Consider the following 26,380-nt stretch of genomic DNA (forward strand, 5'->3'; position numbering starts at 1 on the left):
TGACCGTTTTTTAAAAGTTAATGGAGTATTTGGTTATGAGAAATTTGGAAGAGAGATTTGGGATAAAAACACTTTGAAAAAGCTCAATATAAGGGTCTTTTCATTTAGAGATTTCAAGAAGTAGGTGATAATGAAAACTTTGTCCTATTATTGAAAAGAAATAACTCTACCTACCCACAATCCTATATCACATATGTTCGTGTTGCTAATGATTATTTATTAAACATTAAACAACTAACAACTGAGTAATTAACAAACACTTTACACAACCAACTAATTCAATTCGTTTATCAAATCAGTTAATACAAATAGCTAACATTAAGTGATTCAGCTAACAGTCGATTGCCAAACGGGGCCGATGTTTTCCGGAAAAAGGAAAAGCAAACGACGACATAAAATTTGCCAGTAAACTAACCGCCAACCAAAAATCAAAATCAGAAAACAAGGAGAATCAAAACCCCCAATTACAAAACCTAGGGTTTTAGAGCTTCAACAATGGCGGAAGCAACCTGCAGAGTTCTTCGAGACGGAGCATTAGAAGGAGAGCTAGCTCCAGCCCTGACAATCAAGGACGCCATTCACTCTCCTCTAGCCTGTCATGTCTTCGATCACGTCCTCCGACAGCTTTCTTCTTTCATTTTGGCGGGAAAATCGCAATCCAGGTTACACAGTTACACTACTAACAACGCCCTATAATCCGATTACCTTTGCGCTAATCTTGTTCTTAATTTTTTTTTGCAGAGGTATCGTGATTGTAGCATTTGCTCGAAGCCCGTCTTACTATATTGATTTGCTGAAGAGCGGAGGAATCGATGGTCTTTCTTTGGATAAATGGCATGTATTACTCTTCCGCCATTTTTGTTTTGTTTTGAAGTTAATTTTATCTTTATGTTTCTTCAAAATGAGTGAAATTATCAATGATTAAATAGTGCAAAAATTATACAAGTAGAAAAATTTAGGTGATTTTGTCCGCCTATTTTGGCTGTGAATTATCTTTTGTTGCTGATAATAAGGAACTAAGGGTTTAGTGTTATTTTGATTTGTTAAAGAGTGGAGGCATCTACTAATTTGAAAGAATGGCATATAAAAGTACTATCTTTAGATTGAAAGTTGTTATCTTTCTTAAGGTAGTGATGTTTTGTGATTGGATTTCGTGAGAGACTTGGTTGAGTGTTGTCGTGTTGAGGAGAACATGGGAGTGGCTCGATTATTTTAGAAGGGTCTTTTTGCAAAAGCATGTCCTACTTTTACTTACGAGGGATCAAGAGTTGTGACATGTTACTACTGTTGACAGTTTTTACATTTGAGGAAGTATTTCACGATACTTTCACCTACTTTTGGATATGTAAAATTTTGAATTAGCGGGGTTCCTTGGTTCTTTCATGGTTTTATAAAATAAGCTAAGGAAATGAACCTTAATTAGTCAAGATCAAATTGTGGTTCTGATGTTTCTGACTATGGAAAATTCATTTGTAGGGTTTGGATACTAGATTGTTATACAGATCCTCTGGGTTGGAAGCATAGGCTTAAGGGAAGTGGGCAGATTGGCAGCCTTCCAGACTCTTCGTTTGGGGTGACAGTTTTCAGAGATGTAAGGAATTTGGAGAAATTGCTTTTTGGGATTATTGATCTGGGAAAAGGTATAGCTTCATTTTGTACCTTTTTTTTTTCTTCCCAATTAGCAATGCTGAAACCAGTTAAGCATACTTGTCAGTTGTGGAAACAAGTGAGTATTAGAGATCTATTTATTAAAATCCATAAAGTTTCATGTAGTGTGTGCGTGCTAGAGGAAGAACATGTAATCAAAAGTTTCAGCTGTCAAATTGATGTCTGTGCAATATGCAAACATAGTTGAGTATCATTTATGAATTATGATGGTATAATGTGGTAGCTGTTTCAGCCCAGTGATAAAACTAGTAGATTAAATATAAAAAAAGACTGTTCAGTAAATTTCTATGTTGTATCTTTGTGCTATTTCCTTTTTGTTTGGCCGGGGTGAACTCAGAGCTTCCCGAATACTTGTTTGTGTCACAGGGATTGTTGGACAAGGAAAGGATCGCTTCTGCATAGCAATAGACTCGGTAATACCTTGTTTCTCTCCCCTCCCCCCCACCCCCCACAAAGAAAAAAACAAATATTTGTTACATAGATTTCAGCATCATATTGTTGTAGATCTTGAGTCAAAGAACAAATATGATCACATTCTTATATGAGGTCTTATTTACTTGGGAGGTGGGGGGGGGGGGGGGTCTGGGCTATAACTTGTAACTTTTTAAGGGGGGAGAATTTAAGGGCTTTGCTGATGATAAGCGATGCGTGATTATAGATTGAGGTAGCTAATAGCAATATATCTTTTTTGCAAACACTATATTGAAGTGTTCACATATTAAACAAACACATAGAAGTATAGGATTGTGTTTCTTGCAAACTTATTGAGCCTATAATGTGAACACCTTTTTGGAAGGATGTGGCATAGTTTTTCCTATTGATTTGTATTCATTCCTAGAGAAACTGTAAATAATGAAGAACGAGTATAAGTTAAAATTGTGTTGTTCATCCTAATTGCATGGCAATTCTAAACTAGTGTCAATTTATGCTAGAGTGATATGAAATGCAATTGGTCAAGATATTCATTATCATTATCATTACCCCATTGCCTCAAAGAGGCTCCTGCACGAAGCGGGATAAGGGGGGTCGGGTGTACGCAAACCTACCCCTGCAATTGCAGAGAGGTTGTTTCCAATTGACCCAAAAGCGATAACGGGACGACAATCTTCTACTTCAGGGAAAGGAAGCAAAGAGGTTTTAAGAGCCATTTTGATTTAAGAGCAATTGGTCAAGATATAACTCCCAAAATTCTCTTAATATCTAACGTGTTGCCTCTGCTTTGCCACTCATATAGCAAATTTAATTTATTCTTTGTAAGTTTATGGAAGCTTGCCTTCTTATTCATCCTTTTGTTAATTTTGTTTCTTTAAATATTTTCATCTTAAGTTTCTTTTTGAAAATATTTAATGAATCAGTTTTCTGACCTATTTTCCAGGTAACTGAGCTATTAAGAGATGTTCGGCTATCATCTGTAGCTGGTTTTCTTAGTAATATTCGTTGTCACGGTATGTTTTTCCATATGATTAAATTCTTTGCTTTTCTTGATGCATAAGATGTTCAACACAATTCTTGTAACTAAACATCTTTTTATGTTTTGCATTGATTCCCTTCTTAAACTTAGAAGGTATTATGAAATACAGCACGCCTTTTCTTCATTGTAACTGGCCTAAGGCATATGCGCCTTGTGTTTTGGTGGCAGTAAGCTTTGTAAAGGTGTGCAGCAATACCTGTTAATAATTATATTATCCTTTGTCTGCTTCTGTAGGCTTATTGGGCAATATGTTCAGCAACTTCTCATATGACACATATTCTATTTGGAACCATGGATCTATGAACATAATTCTCCACCCCAAATTTGCAAGTTTGGGTGTTTTTGTAAATTGTATACTTGTTCAAACCCTCAATAGATTGGGGTTTTTAATGTTGGCTGGAATCTGAATATCTAATCCTTTTAGGAAAAGGTTAAGTTTTTCACTAAGAACTATGAACATTCCCAAAAATATGGTATCGTGGATTAGAGGACACAATCTACCGGATTGGTAGATTGGTTTTATTTTGGGGTAGTAGAGGGTTACCACTCTTGCCCGTGGATTATGTCGATTCCATTGTTGCATCATGAGTTGATTTTCTTTGCACTAAGAAAGAAGAAATTAGAACATGATCTAAGAGCAAATTGGAAGAGGACTTCCTTTACAAACAGATTAGTCCAGCATTACTGTTTCATGGGTATAATTGAAAACATTCTTCTATCTGTGGAATCGTAGGGATGTTACTTAGGTCTAGTACAAGCTAAGAACTAGGTTTATCACAGTTTCTTCTTGTTTGTCAATTCATATTGCAACTTGCATTTCATGACCTCTATTCATGGAACATATCTTGTATGGCTGAATAAGCAAGGAAGTGCACAGTTAGCTGTTCTAGATGTAGGACAGTTTGTAGTCCATCTTTTTTAAGTTGCTTTCCCTCTCTTTGCAGTCAATCATTTTTTGTTCGTGGAATATGATCCTTTGCAGAATATGTTATTTGACCTCTTATTGTCAAACTCATATCTGTGATGATGCAGAACAAGTTTCCAGTGCCTTTTGGCTGTTGCATTCAGATATTCATGACGCTAGTACAAACGCTGCTATTGAGTATATGTCTTCTATTGTGGCTAGTGTGGAAGGCGCTACTCAACTTAAAAGTGGACAAGGAGGGCTGCTTGAACAGAATCTTAGGAAGGCTAAGTTGAGGGTGCGCCTTAAGCGCAGAAATGGAAGAGTTAGAGTGATGGTATTCTCTTTCTTAGATAAAATGCTTCATCGATACAGGATTCAGTGGTCTAGATCTCCTTTTTGCTGATACCTATTTAAACTTTGTTCAGTCTGAAGAAGTTCATGTTGAGCAATCTGGAATTGCTTTTAAATCAATTTTGTCTGAAGAGGAGTTGATGGCGCAGACACTAGTACCGAAGGTCAGTATCCTATAATTCCTATGTGCATACAAGAGTTAAGTTACTTTTTTTTTTCAGGTGAAAAGAACAAAACGTATTGTTATATTCATATTCCTAATTTCATTTGTTTTCTCTCTGCAGGTGCATTTTAATCTAGAGCTGTCAGAAAAGGAGCAAATTGATCGTTCAAAAGTAGTTCTTCCTTTTGAACACCAAGGTATTGGTCAGAAAGCTTTTTTAGTTGGATTTGAGCTTTTATAGAAACACCTAAATTAGTGTCATTGTGATAGGCATTTGGAATATTCTGATGATGGTATTTTGTTGTTACTTACAGAAACAGATAGAGCTAACCAAATATATGATGGCCGACGATCACTCATGGACGGTCAAGATGGGATACCGACTGAAGCTGAGAAATCAGGAGTTACCGATAATTCTTCGAGAGGTGAGATAGTCTATCTCCGTGATTCAGATGATGAGAGGCCAGACTCTGATGAGGATCCTGACGACGACTTGGATATATAGATTTGCTCTGTGTACAAATTAATGAGCCTTATAAGAACATCTAAAAGAAGGCTTAATTTTGTAACCCGACACGACCTATTTGTCTTCAAAGTGAAGAAAATTCAAACTTGTTAGCAACTTTATGATCTTAATTACATTGAGTCATTATTCAAACTCGAGGTCGTAGAAGATACCAGGAAAAACAAAAGACCCGATGAATATTTTTGCTTTGACATACTACGATCCATTGATATTAGTTCATACTTTAATAAGGAGGGAAAGTTTTACCAAGTTTAAATTCGTTTTCGTATTAAATAAACAACGGGGTTTTCTTCCCAACTAGCTTAATATATGCACTCCAGAATATTTGCATGTAATTATGTAAATGCTGTTCTCCTTTACGATTAGGAGCGTATGACTATTGGTCCCAAACGTGCCCTTTAGTCTACTACCCACCAAAACGTAGCCAATATCGCCGAGAATGGGACGAGTGTGGTAACGTAACCAATATCGCCGAGTATGGGACGAGTGTGGTAACGTAGCCAATATCGCCGAGTATGGGACGAGTGTGGTAACGTAACCAATATCGCCGAGTATGGGACGAGTGTGGTAACATACCCAATATCTCCCGATTATGGGACGAGTGTGGTAACGTAGCCAATACCGCCGAGTATGGGACGAGTGTGGTAACGTAGCCAATATCGCCCGAGTATGGGACGAGTGTGGTAACGTAGCCAATATCGCCCGAGTATGGGACGAGTGTGGTGCAAAATATACTAACCCCACCTACCATCTAACATGCAATTTCAGTGATCAAGAGTCTCGCTAGATTGAGTACGGAGTAATGCAGAGTAGAAAAATGGTTGTTGGTGGGACAATGTTGGGACTCAATGTCGTATATGGTTCCTATGAGAATACTCTGAGAGTCGGTGGATTTCTTTTCAATTTTGCAAACATTTGTCAATTTATGCTGTTGTGTTTCAGATTAACAATATATCCAGCAATAATCATTAGATTCACAAGAAAAACTTCTACTGCCAATGTGTAACACTAACACCATTGCATCAGAAACATCTTAATCAATTACCATATAGTAGAAATAAATGTGTTAATACATTGTTTTCCTCAGTCAGTAATACTATAACAATGGATTCATCCTGTCTAAATGTACAAGCCACCCTTTGTATGTAGACAGCAAGAATTACTGCGAAAGAATAAAGAAATTCTGTTCATCCATCATGTCAGCTGATACTAGACACTCAGTGCTAAGTCCTGCGAAAACAAGGGACAACAGAACCATTCTGTGAACACTAAGTAAGCTACAAACGTATAATACATCTTAAGAAAGTACATGCTTTAACAACCACTTTGATTGGTGGACACAACTGATGGTAATTGTAATGTGTTATTTCTGTAAGAAAAGTCTCACAGTTAAAACTATGGTAATGCAGCTCCGTCCAAAAGTATGAGTTTTTATCCGTAGATTTCCATTACCATTAAATGCCACTTCTCAATTGGTAAGGAGTGATGATAATGGAAATTCATGGGTAAAAAAACTACCAATGCGAAATTAAACTTGCATTTCCATAGACATTGTATAGAATTTTTCACACAGAATCACACACAAATGTACTACCATTACCGCCATTATCTGCTCACCAAAGGTGGTGGTATTAACCATCGTTCAAAACCCACAAATAGTAAAATATACCTTGGAAAATATGCTCAGAGAAGCATTGTTACTCATGACAGGATGACAAGCCCCAAATACATGGCTCCGCATAGAAATACAAAGGATATCATTCCCCTGCAACAGAATTTTCAAGAAAAAAGTGTCAAAACTAACAAAACAAAGAGGGTGTGTACTTGTTTTTTTATTGTATTTTTTATAATTTCTTTCCAAAAACTCACCAAATGAACCCCCAAGCCATCCCATTGCATGGGCAAGGGCAAACCTCAGCAAATTTCTCAGCATCACTTGAGTTAACTCTTCGAGATATTAAATCATCGTAGATATCTGCATCACATCACAACATAAAAGTCAGAATATTCAAACTGAAAGCCTTGCAAATAGAGATTTTTGAAAAAGGATAATAAAATATACCATAAACTGAGAACAGACTATTCATCACCCCTGCAAAAAACGAGACATGCTTTTAGAACTGCTTCAAAATCTCTCTTCAATATTTTATAAAAGATAGTGCCAACTAACACGTATATATGTATTGTCGAAAGGAAAGATGGGTTGTAAGCACATACCAATAAAAAGAATGACATACCGAAGGATACGTACTTCCGTCTTTTCTTGCAACACCCAAATTACACCAATAAAAATAATGAAACCTGTATTGTCATCATTAAGTGTAATGTAAATTATTACAACTTAAAATCAGTAGAAAGATTGGATGAGGATAAGTAAATATATAGTGGTACTCACCAATGCAAAGTCCTCGAAGCGTCCACTGTTTGTTACCAAGCAATTATACAGAACGTCAGAACTTTTTTGAGTAAAAAAATGGAGCGAAAAGATGGTACTATTATAAAGTAAAAGCATAAAATCCTTGTTACATTTTTTGCAATGAATAGCACGACAAGCAGAGCTACTCCGAGACAGCCAGCAGCGATTCTTGCTGTCATGAGATTTGTGGAGGCAAGTACCAAAAGCATTCCCCAGAATGAAGAGCCAAGATCTAAATCAGAAAGATGCATTAAAGATGTGAGTGCCCTAAGCGTATAAGTTGAAAATAAGTAGAACTAAAAGTAAAAGGTGAATTTGAATCATGACATGAAATCAAGAGTTCCCAGATTGATCATTAAACAGAAAACATAAAATTACATGGAGTTCAATAAAAGCATTAGGCAGAGTATTACATCCTGCAGGTAAGATCAGCCAATAAGCACCACCGCGTGTTCTTGTCAAACCTCCCTCGTTTGCATGAACCTCAATTCCCTCCACCTAGAATAGCATTACAGAACAAGTAACCATAATCATTAATCATAAAGCGAGTCACTGTATCTTTGATCGCTAATTTTTCAGGTTTAGATTCTCCGAGTAACATGGAATTGTAATATAAAATTGGAAACTATAGAAAAATGTAAAGAAGCAAAATTTTATCCGCATCAGACTCCAATAAGAAACTGTCTGTTAATTGTGAGGGCTGCAAGTTAAAATCTAAGCTTCAAGCACAAAGACAGGTGCAGTATGCTATGTATTAGCATAGATACCGACTAAATCAGTAAGATTATGGACAGAAAAGGGAGATTCGAGGAAGAAGGATGAATAAGGAAGGACAAGTAATGATATAATTGTGCTGAAGATTATCACGGTGGAAATCACCGATTACAACCTAGCCAATCTTTCGAGAGGAATGACACTCTCCGAGGGGAATGACACTCTCCCAAACTAGACTTGATACTGACTTTCCACAATATTTAACATAACCCTCTCTCTAATATGCTCTATTTATAGGACTTCTTCCTCTAATAAACTCTAACTTATTCTTCAAGCTACTAACAAAACAAGTTAACCATAACTCTACCATCTAACGTGCCCTTTTCCATGATAATTATTCATAGCACAGTATCATGTGAGTTTAAAATGTCATGGCCCAAAATAGTAATTATTGAATCGAATATACTACAGTTTAAGCAGAACAGCAGATGATCTGCAGATGAATGGAAATCTTTACAAGAGAACCTTAACATATGATCACTCTGAAATACAATGTCTCAAAATATCTAATGAGGCAGACATCTTTACCTATATACCTGAAAAAATTACTCTGTAACTTGTAGGCTGTCGCCTTACCCTACTGGGCTACTGTTCCCAATGAAATTATTTCTACTGGAATCTTGATCTGAAAGACGATTGACTCGGCTAATACTTCACGTTGAGTAAGAGTAGAATTAAATTAGAGAAGTACTTGACAAGTTGACTTATGCCATGTAATACACTTAGTAACAACACCCGCTGATCCACAAATAAATGTCTCAATTTCTGTTTGCCGTATTCCAGTATGTTTGAGATGCACTTTCCACCCAATATCCTCTCCTAATCACCCAAGGCCTCTTTCACAAATAAATGCCCATAAGCAGGTTTAACTAACAATTTTTCTTAAAATATGCATACTGCTCCGTCTCTTGTTATATCATTTCTAATGCTGACATACCATATTTCCTTGGGAGTTGTGCTCAATTGCTCATCACTGAATTGCATATTTTAACTTCACATGATCTACTCGTACTATGAGATTTTCCAAGATCTGCGTAGGTAAGCTAGAGAGCCAAGGGACTTCCTAAAGCCACTTTTAAAATAGATCAGTCTGCTTGTTGTCTAGAGTTCAGACAAATGCCTTTAACTTGATATAGAGGCATTTAAGTGTGTAGAGTATTAGTCTTTCTTTTTGAGAGAAGTTTATAAGACCAAGAAATAGGGGGGAGGGGAGGTGTCCCGTGTACAACTTAAAAAATTTATTTGCCACAGTTTCAGTTTTTGCACTTCGGTTGTTCCAAGGACACTCCTGAAGTCCTGATCTATTTCATGAACTTGGCCTAATGAACCGATTGAAGGGAAACAACTTTTGATGACTTAGTCCTTTGTAATCCAAATTATATAATGATATATGGTTAATCTGATGAACAATTTGAAAATTTCATGAATAAATCTTTTCATCCAATTAACCCCTCTTGAAAATCCATATACCACTTGCACATTCCATACCACAAGGGATAATATTTAAGGAGGCACCACAGGGGTTAACTAAGTGCCACAAGTTATACTCTCTATAGCTCAACAAAACTGGTGAAGAAAGTTGCAAAAAGAAGGCAAGAAGTATCTTACCGAACCGCATGTAAGTAAACATGCTATAGCATGACTGACTTCATGAAGAAAGACGGTAATAAGCTTAAACGGTGTCAGCAAAAATGTCCTCCATAACTGCCAATCAAACAAGAAAAGTTATCAATCAGCTAATTAGTCAAGCAAGTCTGCCAGTATGCAACTAATAAGCCAAGTACAATAAGATCATACAAGAATGAATAAGAAAGATACAAAATATTCAAGCAATTAAACTGTCCTATACGGAAAATCTCCATGCAGTTCAACTCTTCAACTTAAGCATGTTGCAATGCCGAACTTTAGTGATTTAGGAATCATCCTACTTTCCTAGGCTTGTAGCTACAAGAATAACCTAGTGGTACGGTTAACGATATCATTAGCAAAGAATGCCCGCACTATAGCTTTCTAACCCCGGAAACACTTTCATTAAGAGAAACCCTAATCCATGGCACCAAATGAAATGGTTAAGGCACATACTAAACTATGAAAATTTCTGACAGTAAACTGAGTATCTAACACTACCAAGCAACAACATTATTTCCAAATAGGTTTCAATTACATATTGGATAATCCAAACATGGTATCTTATCACTCATACAATTTGTCTATGTAGAAACAATTGAACGCCCACAAATTAGGTATTTTCAAAACTCAGAATACTTTATTTAAGTTTACATCAAACTTCAATTAGTAAAATTACTGATGAAAACTTTACATAGCACATCTGGGAACCCCCAACAGACCAAAACTAGAGTAATTAGAAGTGGATAATTAGTTAATTACACTAGTTAGTGAAGTTGGAATCTTGGTAACCAATAATACAGATAAAATCAACCCAGCAAATACATTACTGATAAAATAAGTACCCAAGATTCAAAAGTTGCGTAAAAATGCAGAATAGAAAGATGATAAAGAAAATTAAAGAAAACAAACCGCAAGAATAACAACAGTGAAGATGCCAATGGTGATCATGAAAGTCTTTTGATCACGATTACAGCAACCCCTCAGCCCCCAATTCGGATTCATCATTCTCTCTCTAAAACTAAAACTTCAAATTTTAGCAAGAAAGCTATGAATTTTACTTTATTTTTTCTTTGTATTTGGTGGAAATTTGGGTGGAAAAGGTCAAAGCCAGAAAGCCCAATTACGTTTCAGTTTTTTTGAATTTGAATTTGATTAATCTGCAAGAAACAAACAAAGAAAGACAGTGGTTGAATCAAATTAATTTGCAATTAAATAAAAGGATAAAATAGAGAGAAGTTTGTTTATTTGTTGAATTTGACCTGTTACAAACCGCGTCATGTACCAACTTCTCAAGAAGCCTAGCCTAGTTGGCTAATTCTCTGTTAAATTCTTTGAATCTTCAATTTCGTATTTTAGTTTCAAACGTTTACAAGAAGTTAAAAGGAGTAGGCCATGTTAGTTCACCTTATTATTTCATGATGTTATTACTTACACAAATTCTTATTTACAATGGGTGTACAATAAATATTGTACACCGGAGTAAAAGTTAACTCAAAATGCTTAAAAGTTAAGCATATATATGTTAAAGTTATCTATTTTTCAGGGATAAATTTTTTCATTTTAGTAAAACTTATTTCTTCAAAATCACTAATAATGTATAAAATTAATTATTTAACCCTTTAAAATATTTATCTATCAATTTTTCTTTTACTAATATAAAAGTTAATGAAAACTAGGTTAAAGTTACAAAAAAAAAGGTTAAAGTTATATTAGTGTACAATAAATTTATTCTACACCTTGTGCGCACAAGACCTTTTGTATTACTTATTTATGATGTAATCAGATTAGAAAAAATAAATTCAGATCATATTATATTATTATTATTATTATTATTATTAATCAAATGCTAATAAAGTCAAATATTTTATAAATAGTTATTTTTATTATTTATTATTATTATTATAAATCACGTGTAAACATATTACATAAAGCATTAGTATTATTATGTAAATAAAGTTGGATGAGAGTGTAGAAACAAATTGTGCTCTCACCCCATTCTGAATGTAAAAACTCAATCTATGAAAGATAAATGCACCACTCTTAACATTGATGGAGTGACTAATAGAGAGACGTTTGATACGTGAAAGTGTGTCTAATGCTCCTTATCTAATTCCCAAAACGCATAGAAAGCAAATGGGATAAACTTATATCCGTTGTCCTCACATTGGACACATACTTCTTCTTTTTCTTTTCCACATCATTGTGCAAGGCCACCCCGGAGCCCAAGAACTCACCCCCATACCAGCAAAGGGAGAGATGCTAGTCACATCCAAACATGCATCTTTACATTGGAACCAATTAAACAGTATGAGGTCTGCAGGTCTTAGATCCTTACCAACCTCTGAGAAGAAATGCATTGGAGCCTTCTTACGCACCATGATCTTAACTTTGGAGTAGCATCAACAAGAATATCACACACCAAATTATGCCTGAACTTCACACTCACTTCACTAGAACAGTGGACAACATGATCTCCCCATTGGTCCATCCTAGGAGCATTGCAACTCGAGCAGACACTACCTCCAGAGAACAGAGGTACCGTGAGCCTATAGCACAACAAAGAGCGGAATTGACGATGGTTCATCCTCTGCCCCAAGCCATCAATAGGAATGATGAAAATAAAATCTTGTGCGTGCGGGGAACAGATACAACTGAGAACAACAACCTGTCTTGGGCTTAGCAAGTATCTAGAAATGAGGTTTTTCTCAATGACACTAAGTAACACTTTTCCAAAGTTTTCATCATCCAGGGGGTAGAAGAGTCGGTGGTGACAGAGAGGGCATCAACGTTGCAAAAAGAATTGAAATCATCAAGAGCATGCTGAAAAGAAGAGCTAGGGAAGACAATGTTTGTCTTCGACAGAATCTTGGCCTGCAGAATGCTCGTTTGCATACGAGAAGCAAGAAAAGCATAACAGATTACATCCCCTGCATAAAGGATGCCAAGACCGCCCAACTTGACTGGGAGAGTGGCGAGCCGCCATTTCCAGTCACTGAATCCCGACCCTGAAGCAGTAACAATCTTCTCCAATGAAGTACGTAAAGCCAGATCAAACTGAACTTGGGCATCCAAGAAATCCAAAGGAGAGCAAGTTCTCAAAGCGTAGGACAATTTTGTAACTCCAGCACAATTACGAAGAAGAAGGAGCTCACATTGGGGATCATTTAGTCTACTAACAACCTCCATTAAGGCGACTGATTTAGAGACCCTTTTCAAACCTAGATCACGAGAGAAGCCTACATCAAAACTGACTGAACCACCAAGAAGTTTGACACCTTTACGCGGGTGAGAGATATTTATTGGAAAAATGTCCTCCACCCTTCCTCTAGGATCTTCCACAGGCCAGAAAAGTTCAGTCTTATCCACTTTCAGGAACAAACCACGAGCCGGTCCATCAGTCTTGATGATGTCAAGTACCTTGGCAACCATAAGCGTATCTCCTTGGCAACCATAAGCGTATCTCCAACAATAGTACCATCATCAAGATACCAATCTTGAAGGGAAAGCTCACAAGAAAGATTTTTGGACTGAACCAAAGGATGTAGAGCTAAGGCAAACAACAAAGGACCCAAAGGATCACCTTGTAGAACCCCTTGGCAAGACCAAAGGATAGACTTGTCATAGAAGAGCCTAACAGGTTGAGAATAACATAACTCAACCCATAGAGCAATGGAAGGGAACCACAACCTAGTTTCCTGAAGCATCACACTCTTATCTACAAGGTTGAAAGCATTCTTAATATCCACCAAAAGCATATAAATCCCAACCTCATTACCCCTAGATTCAATGAGCCTGTTCACATAATGCAAGACAGCCTCACAACCACCCGGAACATTGATACCAAACTGAAAATCATACAAATAGGTATTCATAGAATTTTCAACTGAAGAAGAAGAAATCTTAGAAACAAGTCTCCTCCACACAGTGCCAACAACAATAAAGCGTATACCACCACCTAGCTTGACCAATGGAGTCAAAGGGGCACTAGCAATAAATTCCCCTAGCTAGCTAGGACACTTTCCACTGAGGAACATGTTGACAACCCTAGTGATGGATCCTAGCAAATCATCAGCAACAACAGAAGCAACCCCACCCAAAATATCCACCAAATTTTGTGCTCTAAGCCCATCGTGACCACAAGAAGTCCCTTTAGGAAAACTTTGGATCTTATTCAGCACCATATTTTTATGGACAAAAAGGGCATCCCCACCAAGTGGAGAAGAAGGAAAAATCAGAGAGGGGGCGTAGGGGTGTTTCGCCACCAGATCATAGAGAGTGTCACGATTAGATGGAGAAATACCAGATTATGTGAGCACCTTAATAGCAGCGTTAAAGTGCCCATCTCTCAACTTCCGTTTGCATTGAAAAAGGTTAACTTCTTCGGAGATTTTGGATTTCTTCACACCACTGGATGAGGTCGCCTCAGACATGCGATCCAACACCAAACAAATCCTATCTCCGGGATCCCTCCATCTAAGAATGGCATGAGAAATACAGTTAAACTGACATCATTCTCTCTCACCTGACCGCCGTTGAGCTCTGTTTTTAGGCACAAAAGTAGCCAAAATGCAACACGACAAAATAAGGAATTGCACCCAAATCAAAAAATCCCTAGGCACACAAGGACCTTTTCAAGAGTACTGTGAAAAACTCTAGCAAACCCAAGCCGCAATTTAGGGGGAATGCACTTAACCGTCTACAACTTCCTTGAAAAAACACGACTAAGAAGATTGATGTTGAAGATAGTGGGATCATCCATAGGTAAAGAAAGCTTAGAAGAAGGAGCATCAAGAGTGCCAACAGACTCATCAACCGCACCATCAACAACCAACACATCGACCTAGGAGGCTCGGGGATACCATGGATCGCAACCTCGTCAAAACTAGGTGCATGAATCACAACACCATCGGCATGTTTACTATTCTTACTAAAAGTGTGAGTGCAAAAAGACTCCCGACAAAGCCAGATGCCAGCCTGATGAAGCGCCAAGTCCAAAGCGAAGAACAAAGAAAAGTTACACTCAACACGTGCTTTGTAAGAAGCTTTCAAATCAACACTTTTAAAATGACGAGCCACCAAGTGATCAATAAAATACTTCTTGAAAGCCCCCTACCACCTCCACTATTGCAACATCACAACCTTTTAGAGGACAAGAGATTCGGGCAGCAACCGGACAAGCCATGATAAAAACAAAACCAAGAGAAGCCAGCCACATAAACACCAAGCTAAAAGACAAAAACTCCACAACAAGACAAAAACCCAGCAAAAATGAAGTAAATAATACCCTTGGTCCAAGTATGCATTTAATGCTAAGTCTAATAAATGCGGTTCAGTATTAATTATACAAGTTAATAATTCAGTGAGATCAAGTGAACTGTATGTCTAGCTAGAGGCCGCTTCAGTTCAAGTGGAATTAATAATATTAATCCACAGCTTACTCTTGACTGAACCCGTAGGGTCACACAAATAGCACGTGAACGGATCAAATATTTAAAGAAATTAAATATTCCATCTATGGATATTCAGAATCGACGGATCTTGGTTCCAGTGGGAGCTGAAATCGCCAAAGGCAAAATTATGAATACTCCGGAAACGATGATATTGCCGGAAACGAAAATATGGATCGTATCGGAAATATAAATATTATCCAAGTCGTAGATGTTGCTGGAAACGGAAACATGGTACGTATCGGAAAATATTACCGGGAATGGAAATATTTCCAGAATCTGAAATATTGCCGGAAACGGAAATATTGTCGGAATCGGAAATATTATCGGAATCGGAAAATAATTCCGGAAACGGAAATATTAAATATTTGTTCGAAACGGAAATTTATTCCGGAATCGGAAATATTATCGGAATCGGAAAATAATTCCGGAAACGGAAATATTAAATATTTGTTCAAAACGGAAATTTATTCCGGAATCGGAAATATTAAATATTGTTCGAATCGGAAATGAATTATGGAATCGGAAAATTAACCGGAAGCGCGACGTACGAAATAAACATCGGACGAGCTTGCTAGACGCAAGGCCCAACACGAAGCTAGGCCCACGCCTAGCGAAGCCCGCGCGCACAAGCAAACACATAGGCACAGCCCGCTGCCCCAAGCAAGCAGGCACAGCCAAGCACGAAGCAAGGCCAGGCCCAGCGAGCGAGGCCAGAAAGCTGGCGCGCCCTTCGTGGGCTGCGAGCAACTGCTGGGCCGAGCTCAGCGCGCGCGCACAGCGCCCTTCGTGGGTTGTGCGTGTGTTTGTGTTTGTGTACGAAGCCTTGATCGATTAGGATTCATTTAGATTAATTTTCTAAAGCTACTAGAAATTAGATGATTGAATTTAAGTCTAATTCAGATCAGCTAAAATAGAATCCTAGTAGGTTTCTAAAATCCGATTTCCCTACCCTATAAATAGGTGATGATATTCACAATTTATAATAATCTAATTCAAGTATTCATATATGTTTTAGGCTTAAAACTAAGATTAATATTGCCTCAAAATATTCGAATATTACATAGAACCTTAGGTGCAATTCTAGTTAATTAAATCTAAGGTGGATCTGAACGTGATGTGGACTATCTACGGAGGGACGACATTTGGAGTCCTAGACTTGTTCTTGTTCGGTTCGGGCGCAGCTAGGGAGGGCACGCCACAAAGTGTATATGTGTCCTAAATTATGCTAATTGTTATGTGGCAATTAATTTGGATTCCTGGCTTTATGGTTTTTCCGCATGATTTATATTCAATTATATGTATCATAACCTAACAAAAAATGCAAAATAATGGCGAAAACGAACAGCAACGAGCAACACAAAAATCCAACAAAATGACAAAATCCAACAAAAACACCACCTCAAAAATCCAGCAAGAAACAAACTAACCACCTCTACAACACAAATAAAAGAAACCAACGTCACAGTTAAAAGGAATAAGCTGCAAAAACCACAAACGAGCCGTGGCAGAAGTCCCTATGCCACAGGATGGTTTTGGAGATGGTTGGGCCTGCACATCAACGCTCACTACCAACGCCAACCGCCCACTATCAACGCCTACACCAACGTACCACCAAAACAACCCTCACCAATACCCCCCACACGACGTCTACAACATGAGAAACCCCCTCACCAACGCACTCCAACACTTCGACGAACCAACGAACCACCCCAATGATCTACAACACACCGCAAAACCACAGCAAAACAGCGCAAAAACACCGCAAAACACCCCAAACTACCGCAACAACGACACACTAACGCAACTCTAATCTCCAGATTGCCCAACCCGACAAGCCGATCACCAGCCCGCCGGCAACACGACCCAAACCGCCGGCCCAACGACCCCTAACTGCTAGCGCCTAACCGCTGAACCCTAAACCCAAGCCCCAATTATCGGTATAATATATTTATACCATTGTTATTAAAATATTACCATTATTATTATTATTACTATTATTGCTTTAATAGTAAAAATGTTGTCGTTTAAATCTAAATCAATATGTCCAGATCAGAACTGGTATGATCAGATCATGTCCAAATCATAAATGATTTGTACATATCATGTACAAATCAAAACCGATCTATACATATCTTTTGCAGATTAGAACCAATATATACATATCATGTCCAGATCAGAACCATGTTAGGTTATGATACATATGACAATTCATAAATCATGCGGAAAAACCATAAAGCCAGGAAAGCATATTATTTACACATAATCATTTGGCATAGTTTAGATGCATACACTTTGTTGCGTGCCTTCCCTAGCTGCGCCCGAACCGAACAAGAACAAGTCTTTAGGACTCCAAGTGTCGTCCCTCCGTAGATAGTCCACAGCACGTCCGGATCCGCCTTAAGCTTGACCAACTAGGATCGCCCTTAAGGTACTTAGAATTTTCGGCTAGTATAGGCAATTGTATGAGTGAATTTTTGCTCTCAAAAATCACTTTGAATACTTGAATACTCTATTTAAAATAATGACCCTAGGCCTTTATTTATAGAGGCATGGAAAGGGAATCGTAATCCTATTAGGATACGAATTAATTAAACTAGAATCCTAATAGAATTCTTATTTAATTAATTCATCCTTTTAGTTTTAGGAATTTAATCATTAGTCGAAACCTGATAGCTTTAGGATTCGTATAGCACACCAACACACACACGCACGCACAGCAGCCCACGAGGGGCGCCATGCGCGCACGCGCAGCCCGCGAGCTCGCAGCCCATTGCCACGAGGCCCACACGCTGCCGCAGCGTTGGCGCGCGCTGGGCCTGCCTTGCGGTGGGCCTGGCGCAGCCTTGGCTGGTGCGTTGTGGCGCGCTGGCTTGCTGGGCGATGGCCCGGCTTCGTGCTGGGCCTTCGTCTGGCATGCCTCGTCCGATGTTAATTCGTACGATACGCTTCCGATTAATTTCCCGATTCCGGAATTCATTTCCGATACGAACAATATTTAATATTTCCGATTCCGGAATTAATTTCCGTTTCGAACAAATATTTAATATTTCCGTTTCCGGAATTATTTTCCGATTCCGATAATATTTCCGATTTTGACAATATTTCCGTTTCCGGCAATATTTCCGATTCCGGCAACATTTCCATTTCCGATAATATTTTCCGATACGTACCATGTTTCCGTTTCCGGCAACATCTACGACTTGGATAATATTTATATTTCCGATACGATCCATATTTCCGTTTCCGGCAATATCATCGTTTCCGGAGCATTCATTTCTTGCCTGTGACGATCTCAGCTCCCACTGAAACCAAGATCCGTCGATTTCGAATATCCATAGATGGAGTATTTAATGCCATTAAATACTTGATCCGTTTACGTACTATTTGTGTGACCCTACGGGTTCAGTCAAGAGTAAGCTGTGGATTAATATCATTAATTCCACTTGAACTGAAGCGGCCTCTAGCTAGGCATTCAGCTCACTTGATCTCACTGAATTATTAACTTGTTAATTAATACTGAACCGCATTTATTAGACTTAATATAGAATGCATACTTGGACCAAGGGCATTATTTCCTTCAGTCTCCCACTTGTCCTTAGGGACAAGTGTGCATTTCCTAATTCCTTTGTCGCTCGATGCTTGCTCTTGAACATAAGGTAAGAGTTGTCATCCTTATTATGTCCAGAGGTGTTCCTCGGTTTCAGAGTTCAACTGATCAAATAAACAGATAATCATAGCCTATGATTCATCCGAGCACGGCCATGCATTTCACAGTTTCTAGCTCTCCGAGTGGCCTTGTACAACTTTTAAGTATCTCATCCCGATTTATGGGAGGACAATCCCAATCTTGCGATCTTGAGATTAGACTTCGTTTGATAGGTGATTACCTGAGCGTTGCCTTTATAGCCTCCTTTTACGGTGCGACGGTTGGTCAACGTCAAAGCAACCAGTTCTCAAACAAGTAATCTCAAATAACTCAGGTATTGAGGATTTAGTGTCTAATAATTTTAATGAAATTTACTTATGACAGATTTTCATCTCTTACAGTAAAGTTTCATAGGTCTTGTCCGATACTAGTATTCCCAAAGTAAGTATCTATGCAAATGATTATGACATTTCCATGTCCACATAGTTCAAGAAACAGAACTACTAGTCATCTTGCATTCTAATCGTCTAACGTTTTCTATGCGTCCAATTTTATAGAAAACTCCGACTAGGGACCATTTTCAACCTTTGACATTCAAGTTCACTTGATAGACATTTCTTAGTCACAGGACTGGTCCTGACAGTCTATCTTGAATATATCGTCAAATTGAAGGGACTCATCATTTAATAAACCACAAATTAAATGGAAAAATGAATTCTTTTCATTTGTTGTGAATGATTAACCAATAATGTTTTACAAAGATTTAAACTCTAAAACTTTAAAACATTAAACAGGGATATCAAAGCCATTCTCCAATATGCTTGATTCCCATAGCTGCAGTGTGCGAGTTGTGCTTCGCCTGCGGCAGAGGTTTAGTCAATGGATCTGATATGTTGTCATCAGTTCCAATCTTGTTTATCTCGACTTCTTTTCTTTCAACGAACTCTCGTAGAAGGTGAAATCTACGAAGTACATGCTTGACTCTCTGGTGGTGTCTAGGCTCCTTTGCCTGTGCAATAGCTCCGTTATTATCACAATACAGGGCTATTGGTCCTTTAATGGAGGGGACTACACCAAGTTCACCTATGAACTTCCTTAGCCATATAGCTTCCTTTGCTGCTTCATGTGCAGCAATGTACTCCGCTTCAGTTGTAGAATCCGCAATGGTGCTTTGCTTAGCACTTTTCCAGCTTACTGCACCTCCGTTGAGGCAGAAGACAAACCCAGACTGTGATCTGAAATCATCTTTGTCGGTTTGGAAACTTGCGTCTGTATAGCCTTTAACAATTAATTCATCATCTCCACCATAGACCAGGAAGTCATCTTTGTGCCTTTTCAGGTACTTCAGAATATTCTTGGCAGCAGTCCAATGCGCCTCTCCTGGGTCTGACTGGTATCTGCTCGTAGCACTGAGTGCGTACGCAACATCCGGGCGTGTACATATCATAGCATACATTATTGAACCAATCAATGATGCATATGGAATCCCACTCATTCGTCTACGCTCATCAAGTGTTTTTGGGCACTGAGTCTTGCTTAGAGTTATTCCATGAGACATGGGTAGGTAGCCTCGCTTGGAGTCCGCCATCTTGAACCTATCAAGCACCTTATTGATATAAGTGCTTTGACTAAGTCCAATCATCCTTTTAGATCTATCTCTGTAAATCTTGATGCCCAATATGTACTGTGCTTCTCCTAGATCTTTCATCGAAAAACATTTCCCAAGCCAAATCTTGACAGAGTTCAACATAGGAATGTCATTTCCGATAAGTAATATGTCGTCAACATATAATACTAGGAAAGCAATTTTGCTCCCACTGACCTTCTTGTATACACAAGATTCGTCTGCGTTTTTGATGAAACCAAAGTCACTGACTGCTTCATCAAAACGTATATTCCAGCTCCTGGATGCCTACTTCAATCCGTAGATTGACTTCTTTAGCTTGCATACCTTTTTAGCATTCTTTGGATCCTCAAAACCTTCAGGCTGTGTCATAAACACAGTTTCTGTTAAAACGCCGTTTAAGAAAGCAGTTTTGACATCCATCTGCCATATTTCGTAATCGTAATATGCAGCGATTGCTAACATTATCCGAATAGACTTTAGCATTGCAACTGGTGAAAAGGTTTCATCGTAATCCACACCGTGGACTTGCCTGTAACCTTTTGCAACCAATCTAGCTTTGAAAACTTCAAGTTTCCCATCCTTGTCCTTTTTCAGTTTGAAAACCCACTTGCTTCCAATGGCTTGGTAGCCATCTGGCAAATCGACCACATCCCATACTTGGTTTTCAGACATGGAGTCTAATTCAGATTGCATGGCTTTTGCCATTGCTTGGAGCTAGGGCTCGTCATAGCTTGTTTGTAAGTCGCAGGTTCATCACTTTCAAGTAATAGAACGTCATAGCTCTCGTTCGTCAAAATACCTAAGTACCTTTCCGGTTGAGATCTATATCTTTGCGATCTACGCGGGGTAACATTTCTAGATTGACCATGATTCTCACCAGATTCTTCTAAAGATCTCTGAGTTTCATCCTGAATGTCATCTTGAGCATTCTCTAGAGTTTGTTGTTCGACTCGAATTTCTTCGAGGTCTACTTTTCTCCCACTTGTCATTTTGGAAATGTGATCTTTCTCCAAAAAGACACCATCTCGAGCAACAAACACCTTGTTCTCAGATGTATTGTAGAAGTAATACCCCTTTGTTTCCTTTGGATAGCCCACAAGGATACATTTGTCAGATTTTGGATGAAGTTTGTCTGAAATTAATCGTTTGACGTATACTTCACATCCCCAAATCTTAAGAAAAGACACATTTGGAGGCTTTCCAAACCATAATTCATATGGAGTCTTTTCGACAGCTTTAGACGGAGCTCTATTTATAGTGAGTGCAGCTATATTTAGTGCATGTCCCCAAAATTCTAATGGAAGTTTGGCCTGACCCATCATTGACCTGACCATGTCTAGCAAGGTTCTGTTCCTCCGTTCCGACACACCGTTCCATTGTGGTGTTCCAGGAGGAGCCAATTCTGATAGAATTCCACATTCTTTCAGATGGTCATCAAATTCATAGCTCAGATATTCACCGCCTCTGTCAGACCGCAGTGCCTTAATCTTCTTGCCTAATTGATTCTCTACTTCACTCTGAAATTCCTTGAATTTGTCAAAGGATTCAGACTTATGCTTCATTAGGTAGACATAACCATATCTACTGAAGTCATCAGTGAAAGTGATAAAGTAGCTGAAACCACCTCTAGCATTTGTACTCATTGGTCCACATACATCTGTATGGATTAAACCCAATAGTTCATTTGCTCTTTCTCCAACTTTAGAGAAAGGTTGCTTTGTCATTTTGCCAAGTAAACATGATTCGCATTTACCATAATCCTCTAAGTCAAATGGTTCTAGAATTCCTTCCTTTTGAAGTCTTTCTAAGCGTTTCAAGTTTATATGGCCTAATCGACAATGCCACAGATAGGTGAGATCTGAATCATCCTTTTTGGCCTTTTTGGTATTTATGTTATATACTTGTTTGTCGTGATCTAATAAATAAAGTCCATTGACTAATCTAGCAGATCCATAAAACATCTCTTTAAAATAAAACGAACAACTATTGTCTTTTATTAAAAAGGAAAATCCCTTAGCATCTAAGCAAGAAACTGAAATGATGTTTTTTAGTAAGACTTGGAACATGGAAACACTCTTCCAGTTCCAAAACTAGCCCGGAGGGCAACGACAAATAATAAGTTCCTACAGCTAATGCAGCAATCCGTGCTCCATTTCCCACTCGTAGGTCGACTTCACCCTTGCTTAACTTTCTACTTCTTCTTAGTCCCTGTGGATTGGAACATAAGTGTGAGCCACAACCTGTATCTAATACCCAAGAAGTTGAATTAGCAAGTATACAGTCTATAACGAAAATACCTGAAGATGGAACGACTGTTCCGTTCTTCTGATCTTCCTTTAGCTTCAAGCAATCTCTCTTCCAATGCCCCTTCTTCTTGCAGTAGAAGCATTCGGATTCAGAAGTGGGTTGACTGACCTTCCTCTTTACAGATTTGGTGCCAGTTTGCTTAGTTGGGCTGGCCTTGTTGCCACCTTTCTTAGCATTCCTCTTCTTTCCAGATTTCTTGAACTTGCCCCCACGCACCATAAGCACATCCTGCTTATCACTTTTGAGCATCTTTTCAGCGGTCTTCAGCATACCGTGAAGCTCAGTGAGCGTTTTGTCCAGACTATTCATACTGTAGTTCAGTTTGAACTGATCATACCCGCTACGAAGAGAATGGAGGATGGTGTCTATAGCCATTTCCTGAGAAAATTGCTGATCCAGCCGACTCATATTCTCAATGAGTCCAATCATTTTGAGAACATGTGGACTTACGGGCTCGCCTTTCTTAAGCTTGGTCTCAAGAATTTGCCTATGAGTCTCGAATCTTTCGACTCGAGCCAGATCTTGGAACATGTTCTTCAACTCACTGATGATTGTGAAAGCATCTGAGTTGATGAACGTTTTCTGCAGATCTGCACTCATGGTGGCGAGCATTAGACATTTCACATCCTTGTTGGCATCAATCCAACGATTGAGGGCTGCCAGAGTGACCCCGTCGCCTGCGGCTTCGGGCATCGCCTCTTCTAGGACATACTCCTTTTCTTCCTGCATAAGAACTATTTGCAAGTTCCTTTGCCAGTCAAGGAAGTTTTTCCCGTTCAACTTCTCCTTTTCGAGAATTGATCGAATGTTGAATGAATTGTTGTTTGCCATATTTAAAACTACAATTGAAAAGAATAAACAAATAAAGAATCATTCACAGTTTCTCTTAATAAACTTAAATTCTAGCATACATGCATAATTCAATGTTTATTAAGCATTTCATTCAAGTTATGTGTTCCGGCAGGTGTGAATAAAATGATTCCAAGATCCTAAAATCATTGAAGAACTAAGCACAGTTTGTCGACTTAATCCTAAAACATCTTAGGTAAGCAAAAATCCTTTTGCTAATAGTCTAGAAACTATTCTTGGTTGATAGGTACGTCTAAGAACTTATTAGGTAAACCTATCGATTTTGCCACGACATAAAAGGACTCCTTACTTATATCGTTGAGTTTCACCAAAACTAACATGTACTCACAATTATTTGTGTACCTTGCCCCTTTAGGACCAATAAGTAACACCTCGCTGAGCGAAAACTATTACTAGATTGATGTAAAGGATATCCAAGCAAGTGTATATTTTGGCATGGCACCTTTTAACTCAATTTTTAAGTTTGGAACTTAAGGCTCTTACTATGTTGGTTAGATTTTAAGTGAACTAAAATCCTTAATCATGCAACATAATCAAGCCACAATCTTATGCATAATTAAGACATATTTAAAGCAATTAATAACTTAAAGCATGCATAAGATAAATGTGATCTAGTATGGCCCGACTTCATCTTGAAGCTTTGACTTCAAAGTCCGTCTGAAAATCTCCGTGGGAGGCACCATTTTCTTCAAATAGGATAAGCTATAATTAAAACTAATTACAACTATTTGATGGTACGCAGACCATATTTGAATTGAAAAACAACTTTGGTACTTTAGACCAATTACATTCAAATTAATGGTACGCATACCATATTTTCTATCCTATTTGGGCCATACTAGTCACTTCATAACCTGCAAAACAGTACATATACAATATATACCATTCACCCATTCATTATCATGAATGGCCCACATAGCTGGTTAGTAAAACACATTATGCATCACGTAAACATTTGCAGCAATTAATCAAGGGCACCAATAATCTACCAATTATTCAGTCCTTATTAATTCTAATCAAGTTGTTTTAACCTTAAGGATTCGTAGACCTAATCAAGAGTTTATGACTAAAAAGCGCTCCCACTTAAACCAATAAATTCATATGCTTTACTAATTTTAAACATAAAAATGTATTTCAAGTCTAACCGGAAACATACAAATTTAATTAAAATTTAAAGCTCATATAAATTTATATTTGAATCCAAAAAGTTTAATTTAATTTCAGTCGTATTTAAATTATTTCATGATTTTAATTTTAGTAAAATAATTAGAATAAATAAAATTTATTATAATTAAAATATTCAAAATTAAAATCCAAGAAAATAATTTAAATTATTAATTTTAAAATTAATTAAAATTACGTAAACTGAAAATTTCAAATTAAACATTCAAAACGATCTAATCGCAACGCAAACACCTCACGCATCACCATCGCAAGGCATCACGCGAGCTGGTGCTCGCTGCGCGCGCCAGCGCTCGACGCAACAAGCATGCTGCCGCAGCCCATCGCTGGGCGCAGCGCTCGTCGCACGTCGCAACAAGCAAGCTGCTCGCCATCGCTGGGCGCAGCGCTCGTCGCACGTCGCAACAAGCACGCTGCACGCCATCGCTGGGCGCAGCGCTCGTCGCACGCACAATAGCGCTCGCTGCGCGCGAGCGATCGATGCTGGGCGTAGCACTCGTGGCACGCGAGCTTGCGCTCGCTGCGCGCGAGGCTCCGCACGCTTGCGCGAGGCAGCGCGCGCTGTGGCGCAGCTCGCTTGCTGCCCACACGCGACTGCTCGTGCCTTGCTCTCGCCCTCGCCCATTCGCCCATCGCACACAGCCCACAACACAAGGCAGGGCTGCTGCCTTGTGCTCGTGCACCATGGCCTTGCTCATTGCATTCGTACCGCATGGGCGACGAGCTCCCTTGCTCGTCGTCACATGCCCGCACTATACAACACCCCTTAAGGGTAACACGTAGCGTCCATTGCTTTGTGCGTGCAAGTTATATGAGCGAATCGCATAAAAATTTAAAATTTATATTCAAAATTAATGACAAATTAATAAATAATATTAATTTCATAATTTTAGGGCGAAAAATCGAAAATTTATTATTTAATTGATTTCCGATTAACATGGATTCAAGTCTAGGTCATAAAAATTTAAAATTTAACATAAATTTACAATTTTTATGGTGGTTTTTAATCATAGGTATCTAATTAAATTATAACCAATTATAAAAATCAAATTAATTCTAAATTATTCCAATTTTCAACAAATTAATCATAATTACAAATTAATCATAATTACAAATTAGATTGCATAATTAACAAGGCTAGGCATTCAAACTTGTTAAACATATACAGTAGGTCAATCAAAAATTCAAGATTTATCAACAAGAATCGCAAATATTAAATTTAACATCTTAAATTTACGAAATTTTGCATTCGAAAAACTAAAACCTCCGAAAAGTCATAGTTAGGCTTCGAATTTGAGAATTCTGGGTTAGGCCGAAAAATATTCTTTTTGTCAAAATTTTAGAATGCCTTTTACATGCGGAATTGACACAAAAATCACTCGATTTGGATGAG

The 26,380-nt window shown here is 38.2% G+C and overlaps 2 protein-coding genes across 3 annotated transcripts; one reads left to right on the forward strand and one right to left on the reverse strand.

The window, feature by feature from the left end:
• Nucleotides 1-361: 361 nt before the first annotated feature.
• On the forward strand, nt 362-5,342 carry LOC110801639 (elongator complex protein 5). The gene is made up of 9 exons (XM_022007011.2): nt 362-662; nt 742-834; nt 1,477-1,640; nt 2,035-2,081; nt 3,044-3,113; nt 4,172-4,380; nt 4,472-4,561; nt 4,682-4,757; nt 4,875-5,342. Exons 1-9 carry the CDS (start codon nt 496-498, stop codon nt 5,063-5,065), a joined length of 1,107 nt encoding a protein of 368 aa, XP_021862703.1. The 5' UTR covers nt 362-495; the 3' UTR covers nt 5,066-5,342.
• A 766-nt stretch (nt 5,343-6,108) lies between these two features.
• LOC110801643 (uncharacterized) lies at nt 6,109-11,303 on the reverse strand. 2 transcript variants are annotated; one of them, XM_022007017.2, is made up of 11 exons: nt 11,165-11,303; nt 10,815-11,062; nt 9,885-9,980; nt 7,916-8,000; nt 7,613-7,734; nt 7,482-7,506; nt 7,304-7,387; nt 7,149-7,178; nt 6,956-7,061; nt 6,756-6,851; nt 6,109-6,316 (listed from the first exon to the last, which is right to left on the reverse strand). In XM_022007017.2, exons 2-10 carry the CDS (start codon nt 10,908-10,910, stop codon nt 6,788-6,790), a joined length of 708 nt encoding a protein of 235 aa, XP_021862709.1. In that variant the 5' UTR covers nt 10,911-11,062; nt 11,165-11,303; the 3' UTR covers nt 6,109-6,316; nt 6,756-6,787. The 2 variants fall into 2 exon arrangements, with proteins under 2 accessions (XP_021862709.1, XP_021862708.1); XM_022007016.2 differs by lacking the exon at nt 11,165-11,303 and having other exon boundaries at nt 10,815-11,139.
• Between the last annotated feature and the right edge of the window lie 15,077 nt (nt 11,304-26,380).

This window comes from Spinacia oleracea, chromosome 1, assembly GCF_020520425.1.
Source record: "Spinacia oleracea cultivar Varoflay chromosome 1, BTI_SOV_V1, whole genome shotgun sequence".
Taxonomy (NCBI): Eukaryota; Viridiplantae; Streptophyta; class Magnoliopsida; order Caryophyllales; family Amaranthaceae; genus Spinacia; species Spinacia oleracea.

What these genes read in the sequence shown, in the direction of transcription:
- LOC110801639 (XM_022007011.2), top strand. Translation starts at nt 496, where the DNA reads ATGGCGGAAGCAACCTGCAGAGTTCTTCGAGACGGAGCATTAGAAGGA. An exon ending in TCTGCATAGCAATAGACTCG is followed by an intron (nt 2,082 to 3,043) that starts GTAATACCTTGT and finishes CCTATTTTCCAG; the next exon opens with GTAACTGAGCTATTAAGAGA. An exon ending in ATGGAAGAGTTAGAGTGATG is followed by an intron (nt 4,381 to 4,471) that starts GTATTCTCTTTC and finishes AACTTTGTTCAG; the next exon opens with TCTGAAGAAGTTCATGTTGA.
- LOC110801643 (XM_022007017.2), bottom strand. Translation starts at nt 10,910, where the DNA reads ATGATGAATCCGAATTGGGGGCTGAGGGGTTGCTGTAATCGTGATCAA. An exon ending in TGCTATTCATTGCAAAAAAT is followed by an intron (nt 7,507 to 7,612) that starts GTAACAAGGATT and finishes GGTAACAAACAG; the next exon opens with TGGACGCTTCGAGGACTTTG. An exon ending in GTATGTCATTCTTTTTATTG is followed by an intron (nt 7,179 to 7,303) that starts GTATGTGCTTAC and finishes CGTTTTTTGCAG; the next exon opens with GGGTGATGAATAGTCTGTTC.